Below are 14,015 nucleotides of genomic sequence, written 5' to 3'. Positions count from 1 at the left end.
GGAATTTCCCTATGTGGCCCAGGCTGGTCTCAAACTTGTGAGCTGAAGCAATCTTCCCACCTCGGCCTTCCAAAGTGCTAGGATTACAGGTAAGGGCCACAATGCTCAGCCATCATTCTACATTGAGGCTTTTATCAAGGTCACCAGTGAACTCCTCACTGCAAATCCAATGGCTGGTTCCTAGGGTTCATCTGGATCTGGAAGCAGTATTGGGCATAACTACTCACTTTCTCCTTCTCAATTCCCTTCTTTTGGATTCTAGCACCCCATTCTCAGTACTAATAGGGGTTCTCTCAGTGTCTAGCACTTCACTGGGACCACAGGCTGTGGTATCCCCAATCTGTGAAATTCTATATCTCCTAGGAATTCCAAGCCCCACTCCCTTTGGCAACCAGCGTTCCTCGTATTGTTATGGTAAAGGAAAAAAGACTTGGCTTTAAGATTGGGTTCCTCCTATGCATAAATTCATCAATATTACAAAATTGAGAGATCTAAAAAGAAAACACGGAAGGAAACTTATTGATGCCTACCGGGTTATAACCTTTCGGCATTGATTTTCGTGTTTCAAGTTCAAGAGGCCTGTGCTAATCCAACAGCTTTCAAGAATAAACTCTCAGAATGTGATTATTCTGGTCCTTTAAAAAATTTCAGTACAGGCTGGGCACGGTGGCTCATGCCTGTAATCCCAGCACTTTGGGAGGTGGAGGTGCGCAGATCACCTGAGGTCAGGAGTTTGAGACCAGCCTGGCCAATATGACAAAACCCTGTCTCCACTAAAAATACAAAAATTAGCTGGGCATTGTGGCACATGCCTGTAATCCCAGCTACTTGGGAGGCTGAGGCGGGAGAATCACTTGAACCCAGGAGGTGGAGATTGCAGTGAGCAGAAACTGCACCACTGCATTCCAGCCTGGGCAACAGAGCAAGACTATATCCCCCTACCACTACTCAAAAAAGAAACAAACCCCACAAAAACCTTTCAGTACAGATATACTGCATTTCCCGCAACACCAGCAAACTCTAGGATCGATTACACTTTGAGAAATCAAATCCTTTGCACCCTTTGAGCTATGATTGCTTTTTCATATCTGCTTTTTCTTCACTGCCAATTAATTTTCAGTGGCTAGAGATGCTTGATATTCAACATGAAGTTTCTATATTCTCTGTGGTATGTAAATCAACACTTGAATAGCCCAATGGGACTCGCTATTTAAAGGAGTTTTTGGCTCAACCGAGAACTCTTTTGTGCTACAAATAGCCATCATTTTTAAAAAGAGTTGAGCGGGCACATTATTTCGGGGGAGGAAAGGGTGTCAAGTATTTTCTTGAAGCAAGGCATCCCCGCCCTTAGCATAGTGGGGAACTTAGCGACCATAATTGTGAATGGCAGTATTAGGGTCTGGAGTCCCACTGGCCCTGCCTGGGCACATCTTGCCCTGTCTGGGAACGTGCACGACTGAACCTTCTCAGAGCTCACACCAGTCTTTGGTTCCTGGGGAGCAAAAAGACATCACCTCCAGAGAGCTGCAAGAAGGAAATCGCAGAAGCCGGGGCCAGCAGGGGGCGCTGTGGGGTTTCTAATTTGGGAGCCTCCTAAGTCTACCCAAAGGAAGCCTTTGAAAGGCCCGCAAATCAATTCCCGCTTTCTTCCCAGATCATCACGATTTGTACAAAATAGAAATGCAGAGGACCTAAACTTGCTGAGCTAGCTCACGAGCACAGCCACCTCCCCCAAAGTCCTCTTGAATGAGGCAGAGGGTGGCCGTGCAGACAAGGAGCAGGCAGGGGAACGTGGCTGGCAGGTGGGCTAGAATAGAAGGTGGGCCCAGGCTCTGGCCCTGCTGGGAGTTTAACCAAGGGGACTGACTCTGCATGTCGCTTCCTGAGAACCCAGGCGGAATGGCTGCGGGGCCCCAGGGCACCTTGGTGGACTGGTCTTTGATGCTTTCCTGGGAAGCCGACCTTCTGGGGGATAGCACTGGCTCAGAAACCAGTTGTCTTAAATCTCAGTTCTGGTGAGCTTTGTAAGTGGAGAATTTTTAACATTTTATTATTATTTTTTATTTTTTTTGAGATGGAGTCTCTCTCTGTTGCCCAGGCTGGAGTGCAGTCCACCTCCCGGGTTCAAGAGATTCTCATGCCTCAGCCTCCCGAGTAGCTGGGATTACAGACACCTGCCACCATGCCTGGCTAGTTTTTGTACTTTTAGCAGAGACAAGGTTTAACCATGATGGCCAGGCTGGTCTCAAACTCCTGATTTCAGATGATCCACCTACCTCAACCTCCCAAAGTGCTGGGATTACAGGTGTGAGCCACCACACCTGGCCTATTTTTTATTTTTTCTTAAAGCTTGGGACACATATGGGCCATATGAGAAGTACAGGGAGAAGGGGAAGAGGCAATGGAACAGCAGCAGCCATTTGGGCCCTATTCCCTTCTCCCCCGAGTGTCCCCTCTGTGTGACTTATTTCTAGCCACATCCAGAAGCATCACATACACACACATGCTTGGTGGTGGCTCAATGATAGGTTTGCAGATAAAAGAATAATTTGCTAATGTCCAGCATTAAATAGAAAAAAAAACCCCAGAAAATGTGCATTCTTCAGTGAAAAGAGTAAATATTGTCAGCTGTGAACTACTCAAGTTAACAAGGTTCCTTCAATCTACACCTATACATCGCGTGCCAGGCACTGTTCTAGCCACTGGTGAGAGAGGAGAAGGACAGCAAAGTGCCCTATTCTCATTGAGAAGTCACTTAAAAGATCTCAGGTGGGGTTGGTGATGTGGATGAGTGGGTGGTGATGGGTTGAGGGGAGTAGACTATGTCAGATAGGACGGTCAGGGAGACCTCTCTGGTGATTTGACACTTAAGCAGAGACGTGCAAAGACCTGCAGGCACAGCATTCCAGGGATGGGGAAGAGCACGTGCAAAGGCCCAGAGGCAGAGAAAAGGTGGCATGTTCAAAGAAGGGAAAGAAGGCTGGAGTGTTTGTTTGGAGGGTGGTAGTGGCCAGATCACAAGAGCCTCATGATGACCTGTCATGGCAAGGAGTTTGGAAGTTTCCTGAAGTCCAGCAGGAGACCATCAGGGGCTGTGAAGCTGGGGAGTGACAGGCTTCAATTTATGGTTTTAAAAGATTCCTCTGTCTGAGGACCCGCTCGCATAGTAAAAGATTAGGGTGGGGGTGGCCAGAAATTCACACCCTATACAAGTAGGACACCTAGTTCTAACCAGTTTTTCTCACCCTATCCAAATGGCATGCCTGGTCCAACCACTATTTTGCGTCCTATGTAAATCAAACACTGCCTCCTCACCAGGCATCTATAAACCCCCCTGCATTTCACCATGGATCTGGCAACCCATTTCTCCAGGACCCCTCTGTGCAGCAGAGAGCTATTGTTTCTTTTCTTTTTTTTTTTTTCTTTTTTTTTGAGACGGAGTCTCACTCTATTGCCCAGGCTGGAGGGCAGTGGTGTGATTTTGGCTGACTGCAACCTCCACCTCCCAGGTTCAAGTAATTCTCCTGCCTTAGCTTCCTGAGTAGCTGAGATTACAGGCACCTACCACCACACCCACCTAATTTTTGTAATTTTAGTAGAGACAGGGTTTCACCATGCTGGCCAGGCTGGTCTCAAACTCCTGACCTCGTGATCTGCCTGCCTCGGCCTCCCAAAGTGCTGGGATTATAGCCGTGAGCCACTGCACCCGGCCCTTTCTTTCACCTATTAAACTTCCACTCTTAACCTCAAATAAATAAATAAATAAATAAATAAATAAATAAAATAAAAGAAAGAAAGGAAAGATTCCTCCGTCTGCTCTTTGGAAAATGATATTTTTAGAGAAAAGCTCAGAAACCAAGAGACAAGTTTGGTGGCTATTCCAGTCACTCAGACCAGAGACGCCTATGGCTTTGCTCAAGGTGGTGGGTCTGAGACGTAGTTGAAAGACAAGGCCATGGGCACCTGCTGAGAGACTGCATGACCCAGGCGAGGGAGAGAGAGGAGTGAGGATGACACTGGAAGTTTTGGCTGAAGCCAAATGTTGATGTCCTCTGTTGAGATGGGGAAGGCCGGAGAGAAGAAATTTTACTTGAGGGGAGATGAGACTGAAGCATTCTCCCCATCAAGAACTCTCCATTGTAATGTCTGCCGTTCTCCCAGACATCCTGGTGCTGACCTGGACTTCTGCTGTTCTTTCTTCCTGGACCCCCCTCCTCTCTCCTGCCTTTCTAAAGCCCACCTTCCCTTAAGAGATTCATCTCAAGTCCTGCATTCCCCTCTTGCTCCTGACTTCTAGAACTTAGTATCTACACCCCACACATTAGCGATCCATTATGTTCTCTCTTCTGTGTCGTTTGCTAATTGTTGTATATGCATTAGAAAATTTATTTCCAGGCTGTGATGGTGACTGCGGTCACTCTTCTCTTTAGATTTTCAAGGATCATCCTCAAAAGGCTGCCTACTTCCTCATAAGCACTTTGCCTGCAATTAATGGTCTCTTGCAGAGGGATTAGTGATATCTTGGTTGTGGCCTTTTGGGCCAGACAGCCCAACTTCAGCCTTGGGCGGGAAAAAACAGGAGAGTCATGCTTTTCCACTCAATTATCCTTTTTCTTCTTCTTTTTTTTTTTTTATAAGCCTTCTGAAGCTGGAAATGGTATTAAGCTTGAAAATAGGTAGTGCTTTTAAAGCACTTTAAGCTTGAAAATACAGAACATGCTTTTTAAGAGATAAACACAGAGATATGACTGGGTCCTTTTTGTGCTAATTCATAACTTATTTTAATTCTACACTCCAGTTCTAACCTTGTTTGGAATATTCTCTTGCTAGTCACTTTTAGACCCGTAGCTTAGAGTCAGGTGCCTCCTCTGGATTGGCGGGGGTGGGGGCTGATTTTGGGACTTTTGGTTCCACTTAGCATCAAAACATTTGCAAGTTTCCTTGCTACTTATGTACTATGGCTTTTGGAGTAAATTCTGTAAGCTGGTCTTTCACAGTTTGTTGCTGAAAGAAATTTCCAGTAGATTATTAGGCCTTCTCATGCAATGCTACTTAAATCATCCCTTCCCACAGGACCAAAATAAGTAGTAAGAGATATATTTCAAATACGGAGCCCCTCTCTATATCAGGGACCATTATGCTCTGAATTGCACTTAACTAATTATTCAGAGATTAATTTCCCACTCCATTTCTTTAATGTTTGAGAATCTAAGAGAGAATATGAGAGCCCTGGGGCTCTGCTCTGTTGATCACTTTTATCAAAGGTTTGGAAGATTACATAGAAAGCACTCACACTAAATTTGCAGGTGACATGAAGCAGGGATGGACAAGGAATACTGACGGGACTCTATGATATGCTAGTTGCTTTATGTAGCTTATTTTTAATACTCAGCAGCCTTGCAATGCTGGTGAGGCCATCTGTGTAGCCATTTGGCACACTGACTTTGGAGTCAGATAACCAGGTCGGTGTGACCTTGAGAAAGTCACTTGTATTTTCTAGCTGTCATTGTTCCTATTTAAAATGTGTATGATAAGGGTGCCTGCTGCCCAGGCTGATTAGAATTATAAAAGATCCTGGACAGAGGACTCAGCACAGTGCTTGGAACACAGAAAGCTCTAGAAAAACATTAGCAATCTTCATAGCTATCATTCCCATTCTGTAGGTAAGGAGACAGGGGCTCAGACCACCTAAATGACTTGGCCAAGCCCGCACAGCTAGTGCATGGCAGAGCTGGAGTTAGGACCCAGGACTGCTCAACTCAAGAGCCTACTCTTAGACATCACATCTCAAATTGATCAAACTGGGTCTGTCCATCCATCTCTCTACTTGTATAAGTAATTTTTCTTTTTCTTTTCTTTTCTTTTTTTTTTTTTTGAGACAGAGTATCACTCCGTTACCCAGGCTGGAGTGCAGTGGTGCAATCTTGGCTCACTGCAGCCTCCGCCTCCTGGGTTCCAGCGATTCGCCTGCCTCAGCCTCCTGAGTAGCTGGGATTATAGGCCCCCACAACCACACCTGGCTAATTTTGGTATTTTTATTAGAGACAGGGTTTCACCATGTTGGTCAGGCTGGTCTCGAACTCCTGACCTCGTGATCCACCCGCCTTGGCCTCTCAAGGTGCTGGGATTACAGGTGTGAGCCACTGTGCCTGGCCAAGTAATTTTTCTAGCACTAATGAAGGTCTTTGCATTGGTTCCCATTGAATGGAATGTTTTTCACTTTGTAGTTACAACAGAAGATCTTTTCAAGTCTTGATTCTTTGCACAGCATAGTTCACTGCACTATGCTTCGTTCACCGGGTTACCCACCTCTGTTCCCAGAGCAGCAAGGGGGTCTTTATGGCACTTTGCAATGATTGGAAAACAGCCAGTTTTTGGAATCAACAAGAGCTTGTCCTTTATGGTGGGTGGCACCTGGGAGCAGAGGTGGGTAACCTGGTGAACGAAGCACAGTGCAGTGAACTATGCTGTGCAAAGAATCAAGACTTGAAGATATCTTCTGCTGTAACTACCAAGTGAAAAAGATTCCATTCAACAGGGATCTATGCAAAGACTTTCATTAGTGCTAGAAAAATTATTTATACAAGTAGAGAGATGAGCAGACCTGGTGTGACCATTTTGAGAAGACGTGATGTCTAAGAACAGCAGTGACCGCTTTTAACGGAAGAGCAGAACGGCCATTAGAACCACGCCTGCGATCTCAGGCAGCATTAGCGCGTCCTGTTCAAATTGGTGATGGTAATAATAACCTCAGCACATTTGGCAGTGATCACATGCTCTCCACTGCACTGTGACCAGGTGAGAGTGACATTTTCAGCAGGACAGAGTGTGTCCTTTTACTAAAGCCAGAGGCTTGGGAAACCATGTCTTAGGAAGAATGACTTGAAGGAATCAGGCCCCACAGGAGACTGGTCAGTGTCGTTGGCTACTTCCAGGTCTCTCATTTGGAAAGAAATAAACTTATTTTAGGTGTCACCAGAGAGTAAAACTGGGTTTAAAATAAAGTACTTGGAAGACATGCTTTGGTTACATTAGATAAAAAGATATTGGTTATATTGGATATTAAGCTAATTTCTAACACTTAGGACTTCAAAACACAGAGTAGGCTGTTTTGTGAGGTAATGAACCTCCCATCAACCCAAAGAAATTTAAGCAGAGTGTAGGTAGCCACTTTTTAGCACTCCATTAAAAAAATTATCCACAATAGGAAATACTTGGACTAAGTGATTTCCAGCTAAGATGCTGTGGTACAATGAACATGTAGCGAATCTACAGGGGTGTGGTCTACTGTTAAAAATTACTCAGAAGGCCGGGCGCGGTGGCTCACGCTTGTAATCCCAGCACTTTGGGAGGCCGAGGCGGGCGGATCACGAGGTCAGGAGATCGAGACCACAGTGAAACCCCGTCTCTACTAAAAACACACACAAAAAAAATTAGCCGGGCGTGGTGGCGGGCGCCTGTAGTCCCAGCTACTCGGAGAGGCTGAGGCAGGAGAATGGCGTGAACCCGGGAGGCGGAGCTTGCAGTGAGCCGATATTGCGCCACTGCACTCCAGCCTGGGCGACAGAGTGAGACTCCATCTCAAAAAAAAAAAAAAAAATTACTCAGAAAACCTTTTTATTTCCACTTTTCATGAGATCAACACCATCTCCTTTTCTCATTCCTTCAGGTTGGAGCTGGGCAAAAGGAAAGCAGGAACCCCAGACACTATAAAGCAGCAAGGGGGTCTCTATGTCACTTTGCAATGATTGGAAAACAGCCAGTCCTTGGAGTCCACAGGGCTTGTCCTTCATTGTGGGTGGCACTCGGGAGAAGAGGTAGGTAACTCAGTGAACCAAGATGTTCCTACCTTGATTTAGGGCTCTGGAGGTTTTGACGGCTAAGGAGCCGGGCAGCTGAGACTCGCTTTTTGTGGACATTGGATAGACCTGTGGGGAGAAAAACAACAGTCTTCCTGAGAAGGGGTTGAATGTTCCATTAAAAACTCCCCAGGTGGGGCAACGTGGCTCACACCCATAATCCCAACTACTTAGGAGGCTGAGGTGGGAGGATCACTTGAGGCCAGAAGTTCAAGACCAGCCTGGGAAACATAATGAGATCTCGTCTCAAATATTAACACAAACAAACACTCTGCAGCATTTTATTCACTCTCTACTGACACTTCCACTGCTCTCTGGAGTAGAATGAGAGACAGAAGAGAGGAGATGAGGCAGGCATTGGTTGGGATGGGTGGGGTGGTTATGGGTAGTGCAAAACAAAAATAAAATATAGTTGAATTAAGTTGAGAAGATGATGGTTTGGAAGAACACAGTATATTACTAGAGAGAGAGAGACAGACATTTCCCAGCACTTGTTTTACCGAGTGTGGGAGAGCAGCAAAGTATTCATTTTGGTAGGACTGTACTAAAGGGAGATCAAAGCAATGAAGCCCATCTTCTCTAAGCACCTTCCAGAGGTGAGATCGCTTGCCTTTCCCCCATTGTCATGAATGCCTCCCTGGAAGGGTTGTGGGAGGTACCTTGTGTGAGTTCTGGAGCTTCGGCCACATAGGTGAGGCGGAACTTGTTTCTCTTCCAGCTGCGGTCATTGCTGATGAGGGAATTGTTCGCCTTTTCAATGTTGACATCATCTCCCACACAGAAGACATCACAGGCTGCCTGTGGTGTACACAAGGCTTTCAGTGACCTCTTTCAGCCAAGCAGATCTCCTCTCCAACAGCTCCAAGTCATGGCATTTATCCCTCCATTCACCCATCCATCCATCTATCCAACCATTCATCCATCCATCCAGCCAGCCAGCCAGCCAGCCAGCCATCCGGTAACCCTTCCCTCCTTCCCTTCTTCCTTCCCTTCCTTTCTTCCCTCTACCCTTTCATTGTCTTCCTTCTATCCATTCACCCATCCACTCATCTACTCTTCCATTCATCTATGTTTCCACTCTCCCGTCCATGTATCCATCTTTCCATCCATCCATCCATCCATCCATCCATCCATCCATCCATCCAACCATCCACCCACCCACCCATCCATCTTTCCATGCACCCATCCTTCCATCTATCCACCCACTCATCCATCTTTCCATGCATCCATCCTTCCATCCACCTACCCACCCACCCACCTATCCATCTATCTTTCCATGCATGCATGCATGCATCCATCCATCCATTCATCTATCCATCCATCCATCCATCCTATATATTTTGAGTGTCTGCGATGTGCTGGACACGTCAGATTTGACATTGACTTTAGGACCTAAACTGTACTTAAGATATAATTCTATTGTGTCATTTATTCCTAAAACTGATGTGTGTAGAGGTTTAACATTGAAGAAGAAAGTAAACATCTCAGAATTTCCCAATCCATCTTCCTCTAAATATTTAAGAATTATATAAAGGCAGAGCATATTGAATGTCTGGATGACTGCAAATACATTTTTCTTTCTTTTTTGGTCAAGCTCACTTGTTCTTCGATTTTAACAATTCTAAGAATTGCTGTCCTTATTTATTTATTTATTTATTTAAGACAGAATCTCACTCTGTCACCCAGGCTGGAGTGCAGTGGTGTGATCTTGGCTCACTGCAGCCTTGATCTCCTCCCCAGGTTCAAGTTATTCTCATGCCTCAGCCTCCCAGGTAGCTGGGATTACAGGCATGTGCACCACGCCCAGCTAATTTTTAGTAGAGACAGGGTTTCGCCATGTTGGCCAGGCTGGTTTTGAGCTCCTGGCCTCAAGCAATTTGCCCGCCTCAGCCTCCCAAAGTGCTGGGATTGCAGGCATGAGTCACCATGCCCGGCCAATGTCCTGATTTACTTTTTAAGATAAAACCACAGATAATTCAAAATAATAACTTTTAAGAGTAGTTTTTACCATTGTTTGACCTCATGTTGACTTCAAAACAATCCAAATGTTCATCAGTGGATGAATGGATTAACAAGATTTGACACATCCATACAATGGAATATTATTTGGCTATAAAAAAGGATGAAGTTCTGATACATGCTACGACATGGATGAACCTTGAAAACATTATACTAAGTGAAAGAAGTCAGTCACAAAAGACCACATATTATATGATTCCATTCATACGAAATGTCCAGCACAGGGAAATCTACAGAGACAGGAAATAGATTCGTGGTTGCAAGAGCTGAGGGTGGGATGGGAGGACAGGAGGTTGATGGCTAAAGGGTACAGTGGCTTTTAACAAGCCTTGCTTCCTGGTTGCTCAGTCAAGGTTGGCTGATGGAAATCAAGCAACAGAATTATCCCAATGGGTATAAAAAGCCATTATCTCATCTCTCTTTGTCTGGGAGGAAATGCAGGAACAGGCTGATGAACACGGCCTCCCCACCTGGAAATCTTTATAGCCCAGGGACCTCAGCTTCCCCATTTGCTCTCTACCTGCATTTGCTTTCAGGATGAACAGTGCCAATTGAATGACAAGGTTGCATAGTACCCTTCCCCCTGGGGTTGCTGAGGAGAATGTATTCCAAGGCTAGGATGGAGTGGGTAAAACTGGCACAGTCTACATTCATTACCACCTCCCACCCCAGAATGGCCAGTTAAGTCCTCCTCATATGCAGATAGAAGGCCATGCATGGTTCATTTATTCTCCTGTGGCCTTAAATTTAAAACAGCTCTGGCCAATAGGATGTCTTGTCATGATGGAAAGGTTCTGCACTGTCTAATAGGGTAACCCCTACCCTGTGGCTACTGAGCATACAAAATGTGCTTACTGCAACTGAGCAATGGGATTTTTTTTTAAATACTGAAGAAAGATAACAGTTTATTATAATTTATTTTATTTAACAATCTAGGAAGTTCACAGCCATCAGCAGTTCCAGTGCAATTTCAGGTATAACTGGGGATTCTGGAATCTCAGTGGAGCTGTGACTGTAGTGAACGTTGTATGTAAAATGCGTGCCACGCCTGTAATCCCAGCATTTTGGGAGGCCCGGTGGGCAGACTGACTGAGCTCAGGAGTTCATGACCAGCCTGGGCAACATGGTGAAACCCCATCTCTACTAAAATACAAAAAATTAGCTGGGCATGGCGGCAGGTGCCTGTAGTCCCAGCTACTTGGGAGGCTGAGGCAGGAGAATTGCTTGAACCCGGGAGGCGGAGGTTGCAGTGAGCCGAGATTGTGTCACTGCACTCCAGCCTGGGTGACAGAGCAAGACTCTGTCTCAAAAACAAAACAAAACATGTATATTTTTGGTAATATAGGGATAGGAATCGCTCTCTCAAATTAACTTCATTTGTTTTATTTTCAGCAAACTGACCTGGGCCACTTAACTTGGCTTTTATCATTCCTGATATTAGCACATGTTCTATTTTTACAGCACATTCCTGACCATCAGAAGGTATCAATTAGACATGCATGGCACCAGGGACTTCACAGCCACCATAGGCTTTCTCCTCTCCATCCATTATGTTCTAATGAAATTCTACTTTGCTTCCCCAGGAACTTTAGTAGTTCCCTGGTGAGGTGGGGATGCAGAGTCTGTTGCTCTATTCTGTCTGAAGGAAGTCAGGAATGGGATTTTAAACCTGTTTAATTTAATTAATTAATTATTTTTTTAAGCAGACGAGGTCTCACTATGTTGCCCAGGCTGGTCTTGAGCTCCTGGGCTCAAGCAATCCTCCTGCCCTCACCTCCAAAAGTGCTGGGATGACAAGCATGAACCACCATGCCCAGCCTTATTTGATTTTGTACTATATAGATAGGTATAAATGTAATTCATATAACATACAACTCACTGTTTAAACATGCACAATCCTGTGGCATGTAGAACGTCCACAAGGTTATGCAACCCTTCCCACTATTTGCTTCCAGAACATTCTCATCACCCCCCCACACTGAAAAACTTTTTTATCTATTAGCAGTCACTTCCTTTTTCCATCCCCATAATCCCTAGCAACCACTAACCTGCCTTCTGTCTCTGTGGATTTTCTGATTCTGGACATTTTATATAAATGGAATCCTGCAATACATATTCTTTTGTGACTGGCTTCTTCCACTTAGCGTAAAGTTTTTAAGGTCCATCCATGTTGTAGCATGTATCACCACTTCATTCTTTTCTATGGGTGAAGAATATTCCATTGCATTGATGTACCACATTTTATTTACCCATTCATCATATTGAATTTTAATTAGTTTAAGTTTAAATTTAAATGGCTATGCATGGCTAGTGGCTACCATATTGGTTAGTGAAGATCTAGTACAAGAGGGGTAGGCTTGTCAAAGTTGGTAGACTGCCAAGATCTTAAGTTTAGTTTGGTTGACCAACTCTGTTTTCTTTGTGTACCTGTACACCAAATGGGAATGACAGATGGCTTCCTCCCAGCCCTGACATTCCAAGACTCTACATAATTTTTTTTATGGACCAACTCCTTGCCCATAATGTAGAATGTTGGATTCTGGGTAGAAAATATGTGTTTTCAGGACACCCAAATTTGTCTGAGCTGTTTAAAGCTGTATCTTGGCTGGACACATGGGAGAGGTACTGAGGGTTCTCTCAAGTTTATTCTCTTCTTGATGGTTTAGGTGCTGTCTTTGGGGGTGTGGGGAGCATTACTTCTTCCTATAGGTCCATGAGATCCAGATTACCTTGAAGACCTTCTTGGCCCAGGTCCTGAAAGCCTCTTCCTGCCCACAGAGCTCATCCCCTTCCCTCATCTTCAGGATCCTCTCCCCTCCCAGTTCTTCCAGGAGGGTGTCCACAGCATGTCCGAAGGCACAAAAGTGAGGGTATGCTCGTGAGCCGAGGCCAAAAACTGAGAACCTGTCAAGGAGACGACAGAATGTTCATGCTAAGGGACTGTGGGGAATGTGGGGAGTGTCTGGTGTAATGGGCTAAACTGTGTCCCCCCAAATTTCATATATTAAAACTCTAATCTCCTTACAACTGTATTTTGAGATAGGGCCTTTAAGGAGGTAATTAAGGTTAAATGAGATTATAAGGGTAAAGCCCTGATCTGATAGGATTAGCGTCCTTATAAGAAGAGGAAGATCCTGGCTAACACGGTGAAATCCCGTCTCTACTAAAAATACAAAAAATTAGCCGGGCATGGTGGCAGGTGCCTGTAGTCCCAGCTACTTGGGAGGCTGAGGCAGGAGAATGGTGTGAACCCGGGAGGCGGAGCTTGCAGTGAGCCGAGATAGCACCACTGCACTCCAGCCTAAAAAAAAAAAAAAGAAAAAGAAGAGGAAGAGACACCAGAGTGCTCTCTCTCTCTCTCCTCTCTCTTCTCTCTCTAGCTCCCTCTCTCTCTCTCTCTCTCCCTCTTTCCTTTCTCTCTCTATCTCTCTGGACATAGCAAGAAGGTGGCCATCTGCAAGCCAGAAAGAGAGACCTCACTAGAAAGCAACCCTGCTAGCACCTCGATCTTGGACTTGTGGCTTCCAGTACCATGAGAAAATAAATTTCTATTCTTTAAGCTGTCTGTGAGTTCTAGAATTACAGCCAATACCACTCAGTCTGTGGTATTTTGTTATGGCAGCCTGAACTAATATATCTGGTATCTCAAGAAGAACAGTGTTTAGCTGTTGGTGGTCAAGCAACCCCAAGCTCATCTGTGGAAGGGCACTTGAAACCTAAGGGCTCTCAAGAGTTTCTCTTCCTTTCTTTTGGTCTCTTCTAAGTATCGCCATCATCAGGATAATATTCTAATTGGTTCTAAGGAGGACGAGTTAGGGATAGCAATGACCTGGAACCACTGGCTGTTTCTTGCATTCTTCTAAGCTGGACCAATTGGGGAAATTAGTCTATGCTAGTGGAAGGCTTGAATTCTACAAGTGACATAACTAGATTAGTTTTAAATATGAAGATAATGAAACTATAATATAATGGTCCTCAGGGACTTGTATTAATGAAAAGACCAGAAGAAATTGTCATCAACACATCAAACAGGTTCTTCTAAAAGGGGATGAAATAGTTATAAATATTCTGGTTCCATTCCTTTTAAGGTCTATGAAATTAATTTGCTTCACAGACCTTCTGTGCATAGATGCCACC

General features: G+C 44.9%; 1 protein-coding gene and 1 pseudogene across 3 annotated transcripts in view; both read right to left on the bottom strand.

Annotated features, from left to right (window-relative positions):
- NOS1 (nitric oxide synthase 1) overlaps positions 1-14,015 on the bottom strand; it is a 151,094-nt gene that overhangs the window by 26,675 nt on the left and 110,404 nt on the right. For all 3 annotated transcript variants that reach the window (XM_032168570.2, XM_058424857.1, XM_032168571.2), the window contains 3 exons: positions 12,608-12,782; positions 8,519-8,657; positions 7,850-7,928 (listed from right to left, as the gene is read on the bottom strand). In XM_032168570.2, coding sequence (XP_032024461.1) covers positions 7,850-7,928; positions 8,519-8,657; positions 12,608-12,782 — 393 coding nt within the window. The remainder of the gene's footprint in view (positions 1-7,849; positions 7,929-8,518; positions 8,658-12,607; positions 12,783-14,015) is intronic.
- LOC116477858 (elongin-C-like) lies at positions 10,803-11,427 on the bottom strand (annotated as a pseudogene).

This window comes from Hylobates moloch, unplaced genomic scaffold (assembly GCF_009828535.3).
Source record: "Hylobates moloch isolate HMO894 unplaced genomic scaffold, HMol_V3 SCAFFOLD_12, whole genome shotgun sequence".
In the NCBI taxonomy this organism is placed as follows: domain Eukaryota; kingdom Metazoa; phylum Chordata; class Mammalia; order Primates; family Hylobatidae; genus Hylobates; species Hylobates moloch.
The sequence above is the reverse complement of the archived record's forward strand: the minus strand, read 5'-3'. Positions and strand labels throughout refer to the sequence as shown.